A 19794-nucleotide genomic window follows, 5' to 3' on the forward strand; every position below is an offset into this window, starting at 1 on the left:
TGGCTGGCTGGAACAAAAACCTGCAGCCACACGGCCCTTTGCTGGACCAGTTTGACATGCCTGATCTAGAACATGGTAGAGACTATTCAGAACAACATATAGGTCAGTTATATTTTTAGCATTGGCTCATTCTGTTGATAAAATACAGTTAAAACGGGCAAACTTCCCACATAGTCACAAATGGTGATTAATCATGATTAATTTGAAAGCTGTGTTTAATCTGATTAAAATTTTAAATTTTGTATATATAAAAATATGCTACTACAACGGTGACTGCACTACAGGGAACTACTTCAAAAATGTGTGCTGTCTTCTTCTGTATGCCTTTCAAGGCATCACTTACTCCAAACAGTGCTGTAGTACCCATCAAATAAAGCAGTTGTACTGCAGTTGAAAAGGCTCAGAAGATTTTCACTTCACACAGATTTGTGTGTCTAGTCAGAGACACTATAGTAAAAAAATAGTGGCACAAATATGTCAGCTGCCATGTACGTAGACCCATAGCAAGTAGAAATAAATGGCTTATTCTAAGTTAATAAAAATAGTTATTTTGGTAAAGTGATTAGATACCAATAGAAACTTTAATAATATATGATTTTTTCTGTCATTGACTTTTGGCTGTGTTACACACTGCTATTTCAGTAATATGTTGCATCTTTAAGAGCACTCTGTCAAATGGTGCTCTCCGAATGTGCTTATTTCAAAGAAAGTATCGTCATTTAAAAAGTATTTACCAAAGCTTTGACTGAAACACTGCAGGAGTTAAATTATATTGTATTTGAATAAAAGCAGTTAGAAATTCATAAATGTTACTGCCATTTTTAGAAAAGGACATAAAATAATAGAAAAATAAAAAAAATAAAATAAATAAAAAGCATTTTGAGTAGCTTAATTTTCAGCAAATCAGGTCAGAGAATATGCTGAGTCTTACAGAATGTTTGCATTTACTTTAGTCATTTACCGATTGTCAACAGCTGTTGTTTAGTTTCATGTAGTCATGCACAGTATTGCCAATAACTAACACTGTCGTGTTTGGTGGGCTTTATCAACATATATATCTCAATGTTTTGAAATCTCCTCTAAGATATTGTATAAATGTTTAATTAAACACTATCATAATATTACATCTTGATCTTCCTTTTAATTTTGCTGTAATATAACATTAAAATACCCAAAAAATTATATTTATCTTTAACCATTTCTTTTTTTTTTTCACCAAAAGCAGCTCGAGGAGTGATCTACCCTTTATTTGTAAAATGTTTGGCAATAAAATCTCACCTTTAGGGAGTAGAAATCACTCCTGTCACGATCAGCCAACACCTGAACCAGCTGACACCAAATCACTACGCCATTGTGATAAATGACTCAGATGATGCTCTGCATTTGTTTCAGGAAGTGCCGGTACACCAGTAGTGTTCAATGAGAATGGAGACGCTCCAGGGAGATACGACATCTTCCAGTACCAGATCACCAACAGATCCACGGCTGAGTACAGAGTCATCGGCTCCTGGACCAATAAACTACACCTCAAAGTGAGATTCCTACAGAAACACACACAAACAAACTTGGCATTTGCACTAAACTATAAATTGACAAAGGTTCAATAGCAACAATTAGACAGTAAAATGAATTCCCCTGAAAACTGGGGATATCTAATTAAAATGTTTAAAAGAAATTGAAAAAAACACAATTCTGTTTCACTCATTATTATTATTTTTTTTTTCCAAACTTCTGTTAACAAATACATTTTTTTATTCTTGGCTGTTAAGTTTACTGTTACGGGTGTGTTTCCATCTTATTGTTCTAGTGGATGACTTCTGTGTAATAATTGAATTTTTTTTTTTATAAAAATTGAAACTTTTTTCTAGTTGAGGAATTTATTGGTGCCTCTGAGGCATTAAAATGTAATATATCCTAAAAGAATGAAAGTTTGGCTTCACTCTTTGCAGCTGCCTGAATTAAAAATCCCATGTTACTCAGCTGGATTTATTTCAGTTATTGTTCTCAGTTCAGGTTATCTTTCTCTCCATTCAGAATATTACAGATTGTGTCATTATAATGTTTTTTGTTTTTAATGAAAAATTCCAATTGGGACTTTTGTTATCAGTCAACCCCCACCTGCCTCCACCCCCTACTGCTCTTGATATTTGCTGTGATCAAATCTGAGAGGAGAGAAGTTTGGTTTCCATCTTTCAGTGAAGTCTCCACTTGCCTTTTTTTTTGTCTCAGCAGTAAATAAAATGTTTGCATGACTTTTGTTTATGTAATAGACACCAAACTAACTCAGTATCTGTGTAAGAGTCATGCATACTCTTGGCTAAAATTACTGAAAGAAGTAACACGGCTCACCTTGTTGCAGTTCAATCTTCTGCTTATAAAATCTGCATCCTGCTGTTCACCCCTCCCACACTAGCCTAGCTAAGGAAACTGATTTTATTGAATTTTCTGTTTAAGTCTGTCTCTCATTTCTGTTCAAGCATGTGTTGGTGGGCAATAGTGAACAGGAGAACTTCTTTTTAACAGTACTAAAAAGTTTTCAAACAGGAGTAAAAAGTTTTCAGTCTCGCAGAGTATGTAACAGCCTTTCGGCCATGCATCTTTGCTTTTGAAATTAAATCTTCTTCTCAACTTAATTTGCTAATTCCAACATTTTGGTTTAATCTAGCTTAGAAAAGAGGCTTCCATAAAACCTTCCACTTCATCAAGACCTGCATTAGGTCCCACAGAATCAACAGGATTCTGATCCCAAAGTGAAATCCTAATAAATCTTCACACTTCTTAAAAAAAACAAAAAAAAAAACAAACAAACAATTTGATATATGACATAGTGGAGAATGATACTTCACATATTGGTTGGTTAAACTGTTTTTGGACGTAGTGGCAGCCTGGAATTCTTTGGAATAATCTTACAAGACTGTCGCAACCTCTCCTTTGCAAGTTTCTCTCATTCCTCTTGTCAGAATTGTGTAAACTCAGCCAGGCTGGATTTAATTGTTGGAAAACAAACTTCAGTTTGTTCAGTTACACTTTTTTTCTGATCTCACTCTGCTCTGTTTTTCTGACCAAATGCTTTAAATTCTTTTCTTATGGTTTTGACACAGTGGTAACATGGGGGTTGCAGGAACCTTCTTGCCTTGCAGCAATGAGGTTCCTGTTTCTAACCTGAACAACGGCCTTTCTGTGTGGAGTTTGCATATTCTCTCCTGGTACTCCAGCTTTTTGTCACGGTCCATAACCATGCATGTAAGGTTAATTGGGGATCATAAATTGGCCCCTAAGAGTGAGTATGAGTGTGCATGGTTGTTTATCTCTGTGCTGTGATGGTCTGGCAGCCCATCTAGGATGAACACTACTCCCTCCCTGATGTCAGCTGGGTTATACTCCAACCTCCTCAGTGACCCTGAATTGGATTAAGCTTGAATAAAAAATGAACAGACAAAGGTAAAATTGTTGTAGACAGATTTTTCAATTTTCAACTATAAAATCTAGCAGTATAAATGTACTTGGATGACAAAACATAGTGTTCAAGCAGACTGAATTAACACTCTATTTGTCTCAGTTTCTCTCTGACTAACCTAATCCTCACACACAAGCAGGCACATAAACTCTTTGAGCATGTTGAAGTGCCATGCTATAAATCCACCCAGGACTTCATTAGAAAAGCCAGATGACAGATGAGAAGACTAATAGACACAAAATGCATCCTGGCTGATGGACGGTCTAACACAGTGAGAGAGAAGGAGAGAGAGAGAGAGAGAAAGAGAGAGAGAGACTGCGTCAATGCAAGGGCTACATGCAGCTGAGACACACATGATTAGACACTGTGACAGCTGACGAATCAACAGATGTCTGCGATTTGTTTAACAACCCGGTTGGGTTTGAAGTCACAGAGGACATTTTCATGATCAATAAACAGCCTGAGTGGTGTTTGGAATAAATAGTGCCAGGTCTTTGCAGATGGAGAAGAACTGCATGTAAAGTATGAGTTTCATGATAAATGTGTAATGTGGATCCTTTATAGCTTAAACAGAATCATGGCAGCTTATATCACTTTTATGCGATTAATGATAGAGAGGTACAAGATTTGTTTAAAGTGCATTATTTATTGTATTTTTAGCTAAAATGTTTGTGTGTGAATGTGGGCTATGAATAAATAATGAGGAAAAAATCACTCAGTGGAAAAAAGCTCAGGTATACAAGTGACTGCTTCCTGCTAACTAGTTGTTGGACTGCTACGCTTGTGCTCATAATGCTTCATTTTAACACTCATGGCAGTGCATGGACCTCAGGGACTTAATGTACTAACAGACTTTCTCTGAGACTCATGCACAGGTACACACAATTTAAATCCAGCACACATAGAAATGCACACTTACCAGAGACACATGAAGCTAACTGCTTCACTATAATGCCATTTGTGACATAAGCACAAACAACCTAAATGCACACATGGAAGAACATATGCACACACACACACACACACACACACACACACATGCACACACAGAAGGAAATACAGATGGCCTATTTGTGCCAGGTCTGATTATGGTCAGATTGCTGGGGCTGCTGCCTTTCAGTTTAGCTTGTGTGAGATTTGTGCCTGGAAGCGCTCAGAAAAACAATCAGAGGGTCTGCTTTTGTTAACTGTTCTCAAACCTCCCCTCAAGATACCTATAGTATTATAGGACTGTTGACACACAATAATGTGTGTATCGGCAGATGGCTGCCAGTTTCTTTGCTGGATAATATCCAGTGAGAAGACTGAAATGTTTGATTTTGCCATTTGTACACACGCACACACACAAAAAAAAAAAAAAAAAAATACCGGTATCTTTACTTTTCCTTCAGATGGAGGCCATGCGCTGGAGGACCGGTGACCCAAGTCTTCCAGCCTCCGTGTGCAGCATCCCATGCCGCACAGGTGAAAGGAAGAAAGTTGTGAAAGGTGTGCCGTGCTGCTGGCACTGCGAACGTTGTGAGGGATACCACTATCAGGTAGAGCTCCGAAAAAGAAAACACATCAGAACTAATAGGTGTAATCAAAACGATATAGTGAATAATGCAGTTTAATCTTTTAGTTCATGGCACTCCTTTCTGTCTTTTTGGCCATATGCTTCACAGGTTGCTGTTTCTAAAGCTATGTGTCAGAATAAAAAAAGTATTAAAATATACACCAGGACCAAATGTCTAACCTTTGTGGAACTTTCTGCACTTTCTGTACAAACCAAACCCCATTTATTAGAAGGTTCTAACAGTTAATTAACTATTAGACTTGCTGCAGAGACAGGAGGTTCATCTTGATGTGCATGTGCACTCAGACCAGTTTAAGTGCCAACTCTTTCTCCAGAGTTACAATTGTGAGCTGCAATTTTTGCTTCAAAGCATCCTAAGCAATCAAAACAAGTGTACCATTTTAAGTTTCTATATGCAAGTAGAACCCCAACGATGCTGTTAAAGCAAATGGAAGTACATGATATGATGCAAGGGGAAGGGTTTGATTGTATGTTATAAAGATATCTCTTATGTTAATTATATTTTTGGGACAGTTTGAAAGCTTGTTGTCTGTCTCATTATGTTAGAAAATTCCAGAACAAGTAAGCTTATAAGCAAAGACTTTCATTGCCCAGAAAGTAATAAAGGAAAAAAATCTCAGTCATAACAGCAGCAGGTGATTCTTGTCAGGGTGACCCACATATTTTTATGCTTTCATTCATTTGCTGTAAAATCAATAGTCTGTTGGCACATAAATGTGGAATATTGTGTAGAAGCATAACTAAAATACAGTTATGTAAAAATTCAGTTCGGAGGTTTTACACATCAAAACATTAAAAAAAAATCTGCCTCTTTCTATGTCCTAAAAAGAAGCACACGTTTTGAGATGAATAGCAAGCAGCACATTACATATTCCACTGTTTATTAACAAAACCGAAGACATAATGCAGAAACAGTATGTTAAAAACAGACATCCCTTTACCAGTTTCTGTAAGGTAATTTCTAAACACCTTAAAGTCTAATATTCTACAGTGAGAAAGATTATTCACAAGTTAAAAAATATTAAACAAAGCCATGAACCTTCCGTTGAGCGAATGTCCCAGTAAGTTGACCCTGATGTTGGGCCATTTTTTTTTTTTTTTTTACAAAGAAACTGAAAAAAAAAAAAAAAAAAACAAAGGTACATTTCAGACTCTTCAAGCAGCAGTTTGCTAGTGGTAATTTGGGCTTGTTTTTCCACCACAGGGCTCAAACATCTTGCAGCTTTTGAGTCAAAAATTAACTTCTCCATATACTGAAGTATTCCAGATTCATAATGTGTGCTAAATCCATAATGCACTTTGTTTTGTAGTCCGTTTCTTGCATTTGGTCCGCTTGAAAAGGACCAAGACTTGTGTTTGTATGGTTAGGGTTTGCACATTTACACACAAATACCCCAAACGAAGAGGAGCAAAAAGACTAGGACTTGAATCAAAAAGGCTGGTGTGAATGGGCCTTAATGCCAAATTTACACCAGTAATACCTGCAGTATTGTTCCAACCTCCGTGGTGCCTAAGTCCACACCGGGTGCATACCCACAAGTGCAGTCCGCTTAGCTGGATCAGCAAGATCAAGTAATCAGCAGAAAACTGGAGAATTTTGTGATTCTCCACTTCCAGGTTAAACGTATTGTTGTCCATGATGAAAAAAAAAAAAAAAACGTCTGATTTCCTGTCTGCCCGTATCTGAGCTGCTGAGTTTGATGCGTTCTGGATGTGTGTTTCATCAAAAATAAACTTGCTGTGTATCTTTAATGGAGAGCCGCGACAGCGCGCTTTTGAGATGCCTTTGACCCAGTAGGGCTGCAACTAATGACTATTCTGATGGTCGATTATTCACCAACTATTAAAACAACTAGTCGACCAATCGAATTATGAATCTCATGATTATTATAAATGACTCTTATTTCACTTTCAGCTTTGAAATCTTGCATGAGGTTGTTACGTAAGTCCGACGTTCCTCCTCCTTAAATGTAAATGTTGCAAACGCACTTCCGTGGTACGCAAGGTCCACTTTTTATCCCAGACTTTTGACGTCCTCTACCGTCGATTTGCTCCCTGGTCTGCCGCCATAGTTTCCCCTGGCGGACTTTATTGTGCATGTGCAACTCTCAGCAGAGATAGAGAAGAAGACGGTGTCTCACTCTGTAGGTTTTTTTTTTTGTCGACAGGTAAATTCATTGTCGGCTATTTAATTGTCGACTAATCGTTGCAGCCCTAACCCAGTGTGGACCAAACCATTGACTAAAACAGCTGCAAATAGCTGTTGAGGCTTTGGCACAGCTGTAATGCAGTGCACACACACCTGGTGTAAAATGGTGTCATCTGGTGTTGCTTGAGCTTTGTTATTGGTCAGTGTGTGGACTAAAAGAAGGCTGGAGTTGGCTCAGAAAGGCTATGGCTGGAGCTGCAATTGAACTGAATGCATTATAAAATACATATATCCTTTGATTAAATGACACATTAATGCACCAGTTATTTTTTTTAATATACATTATTGTTACTTTCTCCCTTAGGCTTCAGAGTTTACCTGTGAGCTCTGTCCATATGAGATGCGACCTGATGTCAATCGTACTGGGTGTGTTCCAATCCCAATCATCAAGCTGGAGTGGCACTCCCCCTGGGCCATCGTCCCAGTTTTTGTCTCCATGTTGGGCATTATCACCACATCTTTCGTCATTGTCACTTTTGTTCGCTACAATGACACACCCATCGTTCGAGCATCCGGGCGGGAAATGAGCTACGTGTTGCTAACGGGGATCTTTCTTTGCTATGCCATTACTTTCCTGATGATCGCCACACCGGATGTGGGTGTGTGCTCTTTTAGGAGGATTTTCTTAGGTTTGGGGATGTGCTTCAGCTATGCTGCACTGCTCACAAAGACCAACAGGATACATCGCATCTTTGAACAAGGAAAAAAGTCTGTAACGGCACCAAGGTAACTAAAAACAAAAAAAATAAAATAAAAAAGAAAAGCTGTCTATCATGGTGCATGCTCTGTTTGCCTTATGCATGTTCAGTGTCAGTTATTGTGCTTAAATTGTGGTTTTTGTGCACTCCGCTGTGTATAATCCCTCAAAGACTTAACCTCAACTTCCTCCTTATTAAGCAACCTGCAATCATTACTCATCATTTATTTTTCATACATAATTTATGTGTGCCATGAACTCACACTCACCTATTGCACTCTGCAGTCAGTGTAAGTGACTCTGGAAGTAAGCATCATCTCAGGGGCTGAAATGTTAATGCAGCATTTAATAATGTTCGTGCTCAGATGATTATCTGTTTTCCCTTTATGCTGTCTAGATATAGGGTTTTTGCATATCATGGTGTCTCTTCTTTTTGTTTCTTTCATGCATTTTACATTAATGTTACATTTTGTCTTTCTGGTGCTGTTTTTCAAAACATCTCCATTGCCTCAAACCTTCATTGTTGAAAATAAGGAGATACCACAAAAATGCCTCAATGTTTACTTTCAGGACAAGAAATGTTTTTTTTTTTAAAAAAAGATAAATTCTAGAGATCTTATGAAGTCAAATATATATATTTTTAAGTTCTAATCTAATATACATAGGCATTAAATGTGGAACCCCTAAGTGACATCAGTCATATTAAAACCAGTCATCTTCGACCCCCATTTAGTTATGGGGTACGTCAAGGCTGCATATTGGGCCCCATCTTTTTCGCATAATGGAGTTTATTCAAAGAAAAAAAAAACAAAAAAAAAACTTTTTTTTTCTTTTTTTTTTTTTGAGTTATGCTATGAATCTAAATGCCTATCTGAACAGATGGAGTCATGGAAAACGATTGACTTCAACCTGCACAAAACAAACTATTTTGTTTGGCCAGAGCAACCATAAACTCTAAGATGTAGACTACATTTTGAGAACTTATTGCTCTTGAATATTCCTAGATTAGGGTTAAAAAACTGAAATAATGGCACCTCATGTTGGGAGTGGCTTACCCTTTCACTGCATATCTCCTTGTTCATTTTAAATTCCTATTGAAATCTTCTGTTTTTGCTGGTTTTGAGCAAAATATCTTTGCATTTATCATGCAAGCACAGTATGTTTTTGCCAAACTTTCTTATTAAACGGCTTATAGTTGATTTGTTTAGAACGTAAATTGGACATTAACTGGAGTGAGTGTGAATGGTTGTCTCTCTTTGTTTGATGGACTGGCAACCTGTCCAGGAGGTACCCTGCTTCACCTTCTAATTAGAGGGATAGTCTCCAGTTTCCCTGCAACCCTGAACTGGAATAAGTGGGGATGGATGGATGGATGGATGGATGGATGGATGGATGGATGGATATCTTTATGCAATGGTGACACACCACCATGTCATTTTTTCATATCAATAATCTCCTCTTCTGCAGGTTCATCTCTCCTGCCTCACAGCTTGTCATCACCTTCTCCCTGATCTCAGTTCAGCTCCTCGGTGTCTTCGTCTGGTTTGCCGTAGACCCACCCCACACAGTAGTGGACTACGGAGAGCAGCGCACCCAGGACCCCATGGCGGCACGTGGAGTCTTGAAATGTGATATCTCAGATCTGTCCCTCATCTGCTCCCTGGGTTACTCCATCCTGCTTATGGTGACGTGCACAGTTTACGCCATCAAGACACGAGGTGTGCCTGAAACCTTCAACGAAGCCAAGCCCATCGGATTTACCATGTACACCACATGTATCATCTGGCTGGCATTCATACCCATCTTCTTTGGAACGTCACAGTCTGCAGAAAGGGTGAGTTTCTCTATAATGAATGTGTATATTGAAGGTGCTTGGTGTACAGCTTTTTTGAGAATGTGTTGATATTCAAATGGCATTCACAAGAGCACCCAGACTGGGGAATTCCTAGCACAGCATTGCACTATAATCAGATAATAACTATTATTAACTTCACGTGTTAGCAGCTTTAATTTAGGACTCACAGACAAGTTGATTTTAGAAGATGTTCTGAGTTTAATCATGTGACATAACTTTGATTTGAATGCTGTATTTGTGTATGTAATGCACAATCTTTGAGCTTGATAAAAATTTATGTTTAATTCTTTTATGTTGGATGTTAATATTTTTCTGTTGCAAAACAAATTTCTTGACTTCCATCCTTTGAACTTTTTTTTAGATGAAATCTTTGGGTCTTGGTGTTGTGGAACAGATGTGTTTACTTCTGGCTTTAAGTTTAGCATCAGCCAGCAACAGCTCACGGAGACAGGAGAGTTTTTTTTTTTTGGCTGAATGATTGGAGTCAGTCCTTTGTCCAGTATTCTAGAAAGTCATAGAAACACAAGGATTCAAAACAGGTTATCAGAAGAGTTACCTGATACCTGATTCATTGAGCTGTTACAAGTAGAAAGCAAATAACCTTTATAGCTTCTTTGGTATGATCCAATAACTATAGAGAATGAACAAACCTCTCTTAGGCCTGTTTTTTTTTTTTTTTTTGCTTTCATCCTAATACTCATAATGATGGTTGTTAATTAAACTTAGTCATTGAACCCTGCAAATCTGCACCTCGCATCAGCTTATGACAAGAACATTATTAAAAACCACTGAGTGATACCAGATGAAAACAGACTGCAGCTTTATAGCTCATTTTGTGTTCAATTTACTTCACTGGAAGTTAATAAAATTCAGTATTACCACCAATAACAAGTAATATCAGATCTAATAACTGAACAGCCGATACTCAATCAAGGCCAATTTTTTTTTCTGATGCTGACAGGGAAACACAAAAAAGAGAAAAACGTTGTTTTTTTTACCAACCTAAATACTTGAAAAAATTATAAGTAAACTGAATATTTTTGTTGTTTATTTTTTTCTTTTTAAAGGATTTACCTCCTCAACTAAGTAAACCTAAAAGATAACATACATTGTTCCGGTGAATTGCTCATCATCACAGATTATGACCTGTGGCTGTAACCTGAGGTGGGCAGTAAAAAAAAAAAAAAAAAAAAAAAAAGAAACTCATTCTTGATTTTTATGGATTTTAAGTAATACATTGGAAAAACAACCACTGAGAAGATGGTTATCGGTAACTCATTGGGTTCCAGTTTGGCAGCCAAGAGGGACACATCCTTTCATCTTAGCATAAAAACAGACGCTAATACACACACACACACACACCAAACAGCCAATATAGCTTATCTGATTCATATCATTGTGTCTACTGGCACTTTTGCAGTGGTGGGTTATCGATTCCATTTTTTGATAGTGTGACTACTCTGGTTCTAAAAGTAAAACACTTCATACACTCAATTAGATTCATGGCAGGTCATTGATTGCAGATGTTTGCACTTAACAAAGCTGAACACATATCTCTTTATAAAATGAATGTGCAGATATATAGACATACATGTAGACAGATAAGAAGTAAAGCAGCTCAGGCATGCAAACAGACTGATGGCCTAAAGTGTTTCACTGCTCTCAAATATGATGCATGTCCTTAAATTACAGAGATTTAAAACCAAACGTTTTCAGGAAATGTAAGCTTGCTTGTGTGTCTAAAAGAAGACATCAATCTGTGTTTTGACAGCCACCAACACAATCCCAAATACTATTATTGTGCCTCTGTGCCATTCTCTTCTATAAACTTTTGTGTCCACTGAATGCACAAACATCCTTCCTCTCTCTCAGCATATAGATAGGACCTTTTATTCATTCCCCCAGTGGGGAAATTCCAGTTCAACAGCAGCAAGACAGAAAGGATCAGAAGTAAAACCACAAAACAAAATAAAAAAGAATACAATAAAACAAAACTGAAAGAGATTAAAAAAAAGTAACGATTTCTTCATTATTTACAATATTTACTATAATAATTTAGGCTATTTATTATTGTGCATTGTACTTTTTTTTTTTTTTTTACTACTGAGAGCAGTGCTTGTTATACAGTTTACCACTGCAGGAAGGAAGGATCTACAAAAGCACTTCTTCACACATTTGAGGTGAAGGTGTCTGTCGCTGAAGGAGCTCTGCTGTCACCGTGTTCTAGAGGGGATGGGAGCTTATGCATCATCCTCCTTTCTCCTACCACCTCTATTGGGTCCAGGGGGCATCCCAGTACAGAGCTGGCCTCTGGAAGGCAGTAAATTCTTATAATCTCCCCCTGTTTCGAAGTGTCAGTCAGGCAATTTTCATTTCTCCCTTTCCCTACATCTCAGCCCATTTTCTTTTCAGGGCAAGATACCAGCCTCAGCTGCTTGGCAAAGAATCTCACATCAAAGTGATCCTGTCTAATCACACATCAGGGAAATCATTCGCCTGCTGGATGTTTCATAGTGTTTTTCTGACTTTTTTTTTTACCCACAAGAATCCAGAGTTTTGGGGTAGTTATCAGAGGAGGAAAGTTATAAGCAACTGAGTCTTTTTATGTCTTCATTTTACTTCCCATCACTGACCTTTTTTTGATTTTACCACATCCACACAATAGAGTCTGAGCGTTAACAGACAATGAGGTAACTTGCTCACTTTCCTCAGACAAAGGCTTCATCTACTTAACTTTTTCAAACGGGTCATCGCATTGCTACTGGCAGCTTCTCTAACCTTTAAATGACTGAGTGTGAATGGCAGAGTAAGACTTTGACCTTCTATATATTATGTTGTGCTTGTTACCATTTATAGGTGCTGATGCGTCATTGCAACTGTGGGATGTGTTCATGTGTAAAATCATCTGTGTGCATGTGTGTGGTTTTTTTTTCTTTCTTCTTTTTAAATGACCTTATAAGAGTATATCTGTGTGTGTTTGTGTGCACATTATCAGCCGTATCTCACTGGATGAGCAAAACAGTGTCCAAGCCATATTTGCACTGCTAATTAGCACGTCCACCAGCAACTTCCCGTGTATCTGCATTTGAGTGTGTTTGTGCAGTGTGTTAGATTTAATTGGAATATCCACCAGTGCACATTTGCGTGTCTCTGTGTGTTGTTTCTAATTGGAATATCCTCTGGAGTGTGTGGCAGCTGGCTGGCTAACAGAGAGAGCAGAAGAGAGGGAGGAGAGAGGAGTGAAAGGAGTAAACAGGTAATGATGTGACTTGCTGATAAAGCTTTAATGAGCAGAACTTCATTGAGGGTATAGTCCTTTTTTTCCAGAATAAGGAGAGGAGGGCAGGTCTTTAGTGAAGTTAGTCTGAGGTTATAATACATCATGATTCACAATTTGATTAACTTTGTCATCAAATTGCTGTCAATGAATACATACGCAAGGAATTCCTCATAATGGTGTCAGGCTTGGATACTTTGGTATGTCCTCTCCAGACATAATTACAGTTTATGTCATACACCTCCTCTGAAATTTTTATGTATGTGAAATGTGCATCTTTTTCAAAAGATCAGAAGGGTTAATCGTTTGATAAATGGCACAAAAGTGATGATGAAACCTCAGAAGAAGTGATTTGCACATTGTCTTTTTATCTGTGAGTGCAAGCCTCATTCTGTATGACTGCACCATGTATGCTACTTGTCAGAGAGACCGAGAAACCCTCTCAGTGGGAGCATTTTAAATATATTTTATGACAGATCTTTTTTCCAAAGTCCACTCTCTAACATGATTTCCAATCAACCACACTTCAGTCTATAGTCATATTTCTTTAGTTTTATGAAAATACCACTTGAAATGAAAATTATTCACATCCATGCCAAAATTTGATTTAAAAAATACTTTTCTTTGACCAAAATGGTTGTATTAGCTGATATTGGACATTTTTTGCAGATGTTAATGAGACACAGTCCTAAAAAAAATAAGGCTCACTCTTTCAAAGATAAGGTTTTATGTATTAAGCCATTGACTGGTGGAAAATTATCTGGTCCTTACCGGGTCTCAGAATAATTTTGTTTTTAATTTCGTTTGTGTAATTTAGCTCTTTATCCTTTTTAAACTTAATTAAAGCAAGACAGACAGTACCATTATTACATTGTCAGATGTTCATTGTCCAATGATAAGTATACACTGTGAAACATAATGAAAGTGAAACGCAGCAGTTTCATAAGCAGTTTTCACATATGAAAGGAAACTGTTCCAAAATCTCTTAAAACTTTCATCCTCATCATTGGCTAACATTTGTATTGTGCTCTATTTCTAACATAGAATCCAACCGTTTTTGGGTTATGTTTTTTGAGTTGTATTTTTCCTTAATTTGAGCATGAGGATCTCTATGGCACACTGTTAAAAACATTTGAAGTTGAGAAGATTCAGACTCCGATCAAGTCAAACAATCTGCCAGAGCAGTAAGATAACTTTATTAGATTTTTCTGAATTCAAGAATTTCTTCTGTGGCAGTGAACAGTACAGTTGGTGGTGTGGCTCAGGTGGTAGAGCAGGTCATTCAGTTGACTCCCACTTCATCCCAGTCAATCTGGCAAGACACTTCACCCACCTGTTCTTCATTGTGGAGAATTGAAAAAGCCACCGGTGCAGAATGTATGGACGCTGCCAAATTTCCATCCTACCCCAGCTGTGACTACACATGTGGCTTATCGCTGCCGTTATTGTCAGCTCATGAACCAGAGCAAATAATAGAATTTACATAAAAGATATTTTATTATTCAACTGAAACAAATTTAACTCTTCAAAACTAATAAGACACAACAAAATAAAAAAATAAAAAACGAGGCCTTAATGTTATGTGTAGCAACAGAGGTGAGGACCCAAATGCAGATAGTTCAGGCAGGAGGCAGAATTGGTGCAGGTAAGAGGGTTTATTTCCCAAAAACTCAGGAACAGGGAACGACACATTACAGGGATGAAACCATACACAACAGAGATAAACAATATGTATCTGACAGGGGGTAACTGAAAACCCAGGACTTAAATATAGACTGACAAATTCAGGTGACTTGAATAAGCAATCAGACAGGTGCACTAACGAACAGAAACCAAAGAAACACAAAACTAAACCCTGAACACCAAAAACCAAGAATAAAAACAAGGAAACATGACCAAACATAAAAATTATAGAAGCTATAAACCAAGATCATAATTAAACTTAACATGACGAACCAAAACCAAACCATGACACTAAAAGGTTAGATGGACCTGGGCCCTACTCTGGAAAGGTCAGACTTTTTTATGACATATGGAGACTCTGGCCAGCTGTCAGCCATTTGCCATCAATACCAAGATCTGCAATGCAAAATCAGAAACACTTGACACAAATAAACAAAACAAGATCCAAAGAGGTTTGGGCCGTCACACCAGCTATGGAGTAAATCAAAGATAATGATGGATCTTTGAAAATGGGATGGATCTTTGGGTTCCTTGAAAAGTTCTATATAAAACTAATCCATTATTACTGACTTCATTAAGTATAAATGCTTTGTTGTGTAGTGCATTCATTCAGTCATTCATTCATTCATTGTCTTAACCGCTTAGTCCATCACGGCTGGAGCCTATCCCAGCATTTTTAGCAGGTGAGAGGCAGGGTACACCCTGGACAGTTCACCAGTCTGCTGCAGGGCCCCCCAGCCAAGGCTTGAACCAGCAACCTTCTTGCTATGAGGCCACCACACCACCGTGCAGCCCTGTTCTGTATGAGGGTATGATTATTTTACTGCAATTATTTAACTTGATTATAGTCCAAATCTTCTTAAGTGAAGTGATTTTTCCTTATGTTAAAACTTTTTTTTTTTCTGTGCAGCAGTGATGTTTGCAACTGTTTTTACTGTAGGCTCATATTTTCATACATTTAGTAGCTCTGTATGATTCCCCTAGAAGGCGCACTCTTGATGATTTGGGTCTCATAAAACCCAGCTTTCCCCAAGAATGGTTTTACATTCCAAAATACATGCATAAATGTCCCTGTCTGTGTTTGTTATTTAATTTATATTATATTTTAATGAAAAAAAAGAGAAAGAGAGAAGAGAAGAAGAATGATTAAATTAAATTTCATTCTAAAAAAAAATACTTGGTTCTGGTTCTTTTCAAGACAGACATGCTGTTGTTCATCCACTGCGAAAGAAACCAGATTTGAATCCCTTTACATTCTAATAACTACAAATTAGTCTCTAAACTGCCCTGTCTTTTTTGCAGGAAGTTATTAGTGCACTTTATAAAAGAAAGACAGGATTTATTAAAGTGACCAATGATCTGCTGCTGTGTACAAGGGGAGGGGGACTTTGATTTTAGTTCTCTTGGATTTATGTGTAGCCTTTTATACAGTGGAACATAACATCTTAGTCCTTGGTTGGAATGAAGGATTCAGGACTAAACTTATTACACTGTAAAGATGCTTAATTCATCCATCCATCCATTGTCTGCCGCTTATCTGGAGTCGGGTTGCGGGGGCAGCTGCCTAAGCAGGGAAACCTAGACTGCCGTTTCCCCGGCAACTTCATCAGCTCATCTGTGGGGATCCCAAGGCGTTCCCAGGCCAGCCAAGAGATGTAGTCTGTCCAGCATATCCTAGGACTTCCCCGGGGCCTTTTTTCAGTGGGACGTGCCCGGAACACCTCACCAGGGAGGCTTCCAGGAGGCATCCTAATCAGATGCCCGAGCCACCTCATCTGGCTCCTCTCAATGTGGAGGAGCAGCAGCTCTACTCTGAGCCCCTCCCGGATCCCGGATCACCGAGCTTCTAACCCTATCCCTAAGGGACACCCCGGCCACCCTGCGGAGGAAACTCATTTCGGCCGTTTGTATTCGCGATCTTGCTCTTTCGGTCACTACCCACAGCTCGTGACCATAGGTGAGGGTAGGAACGTAGATCGACCGGTAAATCGAGAGTTTTGCCTTTTGGCTCAGCTCCCTTTTCACCACGACAGACCGATGCAGAGTTCGCATCACTGCAGACGCCGCACAGATCTGCCTGTCGATCTCCCGCTCCATCCTTCCTGAAGTACACCCACAGGAGTCCCCAGGGGACACGGTTGAATGCCTTCTCCAAGTCCACAAAGCACATGTAGACTGGTTGAGCAAACTCCGATGCCCCCTCCAAAACCCTGAAGAGAGTGTAGAGCTGGTCTACTGTTCCACGACTGGGACAAAAACCACAGGGCTCTTCCTCAATCCGAGGTTCGACTATCCAACAGACCCTCCTCTCCAGCACCCCTGAATAGACCTTACCAGGGAGGCTGAGGAGTGTGATCCCCCTGTAGTTGGAGCACATCCTCCGGTTCCCCCTTTTTGAAGAGGCAGACCACTACCCCAGTCTGCCAGTCCAGGGGACCTGTTCCCGATGTCCACGCAATGCTGCAGAGGCGTGTCAGCCATGACAGCCCTACAGCATCCAGAGCCTTAAGGAACTCTGGGCAGACCTCATCCACCCCCGGGGGCCTTGCCACTGAGGAGCTTTTTAACCACCTCAGCGACCTCAGCCCCAGATATGGAAGAACCAACACCAGGGTCCCCAGACTCTGCTTCCTCATCGGAAGACATGTTGGTGGGATTGAGAAGGTCTTTGAAGTATTCCCTCCACCGCCTCACAACGTCCCGAGTCCAGGTCAGCAGCCCCCCCATCCCCACTGTACACAGTGTTGATGGAGCACTGCTTTCCCCTCCTGAGCCGCCGGATGGTGGAACAGAATCTCCTTGAAGCCATCCAGAAGTCATTCTCCATGGCCTCTCCAAACTCCTCCCATGACCCAGTTTTTGCCGAAGCTGCGTTCCGCTTAGCCTGCTGATACCCATCTGCTGCCTCTGGAGTCCTATCGGGCCAAAAAGGCCCCCAGAATAAAGAGGGAGTCCCCGGAAGGAGTGCTCTCCAACACCCCCTCCAAGGACTTTTTTATTTTCAGTTGGGAAAACTTTGACTTCAGCATATGGTAAAGTGGAGTCTATCAGAAACAAGATTCAAGATTCAAAGATTCAAAGATTCAAAGCGTTTATTGTTACATGCACAGTAAGGAAACAGGTTTCCCTGTATAGTGAAATTCTTACTTTACAGTCCACACCGAATGCCATAAATATTCAAAGTATATAGAAAAGACTAGTTTAAGAAGAGCATGCAAAAGAGTAAACATAAATATAAACTATAGGTAAAATATAAGTAAGTAAAGTAATCTATGTACATAATGTGCAGCGTGCTACATAAACTGTGCAACATTCAGCATTGAATGAGTAATTGTGCAAAAAAAGAACTGTCATGAGGTAGACGGTATGATACATGTGCAAATACCAAATAAAAATAATAAGGTGCATTGATAATGTAAACAGTCAGTATGTGTAAATGTACAGTCCATTGTTACAGACTCCAGTCTGCTGTTAACTGTTAAGGAGTCTGATGGCTGAGGGAAAGAAAGAGTTTCTGAGTCTGCTAGTCCTGCATTTCACACTCCTGTACCTCCGGCCGGAGGGGAGGAGAGTGAACAGTCCATGTTGAGGGTGGGTGGGGTCTTTGATGATGGAGGCAGCTCTCCTGAGGACTCTGCGCTGGTAGATGCTCTGCAGAGAGGGAAGGGGAGTCCTGGTGATCTTAGATGCAGTCTTCACCACTCTCTGCAGGCGTTTGCGGTCCGTGACAGTAGAGCTGCCGTACCACACGGTGATGCAGCTGGTCAGGATTGACTCAACGAGGCAGCTGTAGAAGTTGCTGAGGAGCTTCGGTGACATGCCGAACTTCCTCAGCCTCCTCAGGAAGTGCAGCCGCTGCTGAGCCTTCTTCACCAGCTGTGTGGTGTTAAGTGTCCAGGCGAGGTCCTCACTGATGTGGACCCCCAGATATTTGAAGCTGCTCACCCTCTCCACTTCCAGCCCGCGGATAAGCAGTGGATGATGAGGGTTCCTCTCCTCCCTCATGTCCACTATCATCTCCTTGGTCTTGTCTGTGTTGAGGGTGAGATTGTTGTCCTCACACCACGTCACCAGAGAGGCCACCTCCCTCCTGTAGGCTGCTTCGAAACAACTTTACTTAATAAAAATAAGCAACATTTAAGAATTTGATTTGTATTCATGTACTCAATTTTAACAATATTGAACATTTAATTATTTGTTTCAAAATGTCTCATCTGTTTCAAATTATTAGTTGGCTTTGGCATAAATGCAACAAAGATTACACATTATCTGTTTCAAATATTTATTAAATTGGTATCAAATATAAACATTGGCAATAAGCTGAACTGACCATGGAAATACAGCTTTCGTTAGTACATAGAAATACTTATTATCTCAGCTCAGCAATGTGACAAATGTATGTTTCGGTGTGTCTGTGTTTGTGTGTGTGTGAAAGAGAGAGTGTTATTGCACTGCATTCATGGCTCAATTAAAACCAAACTTAATTATTTATTTGACTCTAACCCAAACTTCAATAAAACCAAAAGTCAGAGTAAACTGCTTTGCAGCTTAGGTTCGTCTTTATTGATGGAATAATACAAGTTTATGGTATGCAAAGTTGTTTACACAAGAAATGAAATGCCAGACAGTTATTAATCCTCATGGTTAAAATACTCCCTTAAAGCCGACCCAAGGTCAGTCCCTTCAACATTAGTTGTATTCACCACCGGTAGCTCATACATGCCAATGTTTAACACAATCAATAATGTATGTTTTCTGTAGAATGAGATGGCTGTGGTCCGATCACAGATGTACAGGGAGGACTCTGAACACACAAGGAAGTTTTGCACAAACTACAAAGTGGTAAAATCCGGAACAATTCAATACCACCAATATCTTGACCGTGGATGTGTCCTGACACCAGACAGCCTCCTTATCAGAATCCAATGTCAATCAAACGTTCACAGCCACGAACAGATAACTTGTCCAATCTGTGGGAATCTAGACAATTTTGGAAGAACAAGAGCAGGACACAGTAAACTCCATGTTAATCTTTGCCTG

The 19794-nt window shown here is 39.3% G+C and overlaps 1 protein-coding gene across 7 annotated transcripts in view; it reads left to right on the plus strand.

The window, feature by feature from the left end:
- Positions 1-19794, plus strand: part of grm8a (glutamate receptor, metabotropic 8a) — a 272948-nt gene that overhangs the window by 233892 nt on the left and 19262 nt on the right. For all 7 annotated transcript variants that reach the window (XM_041977614.1, XM_041977615.1, XM_041977617.1 and 4 more), the window contains 4 exons: positions 1393-1532; positions 4849-4995; positions 7547-7968; positions 9407-9773. In XM_041977614.1, coding sequence (XP_041833548.1) covers positions 1393-1532; positions 4849-4995; positions 7547-7968; positions 9407-9773 — 1076 coding nt within the window. The remainder of the gene's footprint in view (positions 1-1392; positions 1533-4848; positions 4996-7546; positions 7969-9406; positions 9774-19794) is intronic.

This window comes from Melanotaenia boesemani, chromosome 23 (assembly GCF_017639745.1).
Source record: "Melanotaenia boesemani isolate fMelBoe1 chromosome 23, fMelBoe1.pri, whole genome shotgun sequence".
NCBI classification, from domain to species: domain Eukaryota; kingdom Metazoa; phylum Chordata; class Actinopteri; order Atheriniformes; family Melanotaeniidae; genus Melanotaenia; species Melanotaenia boesemani.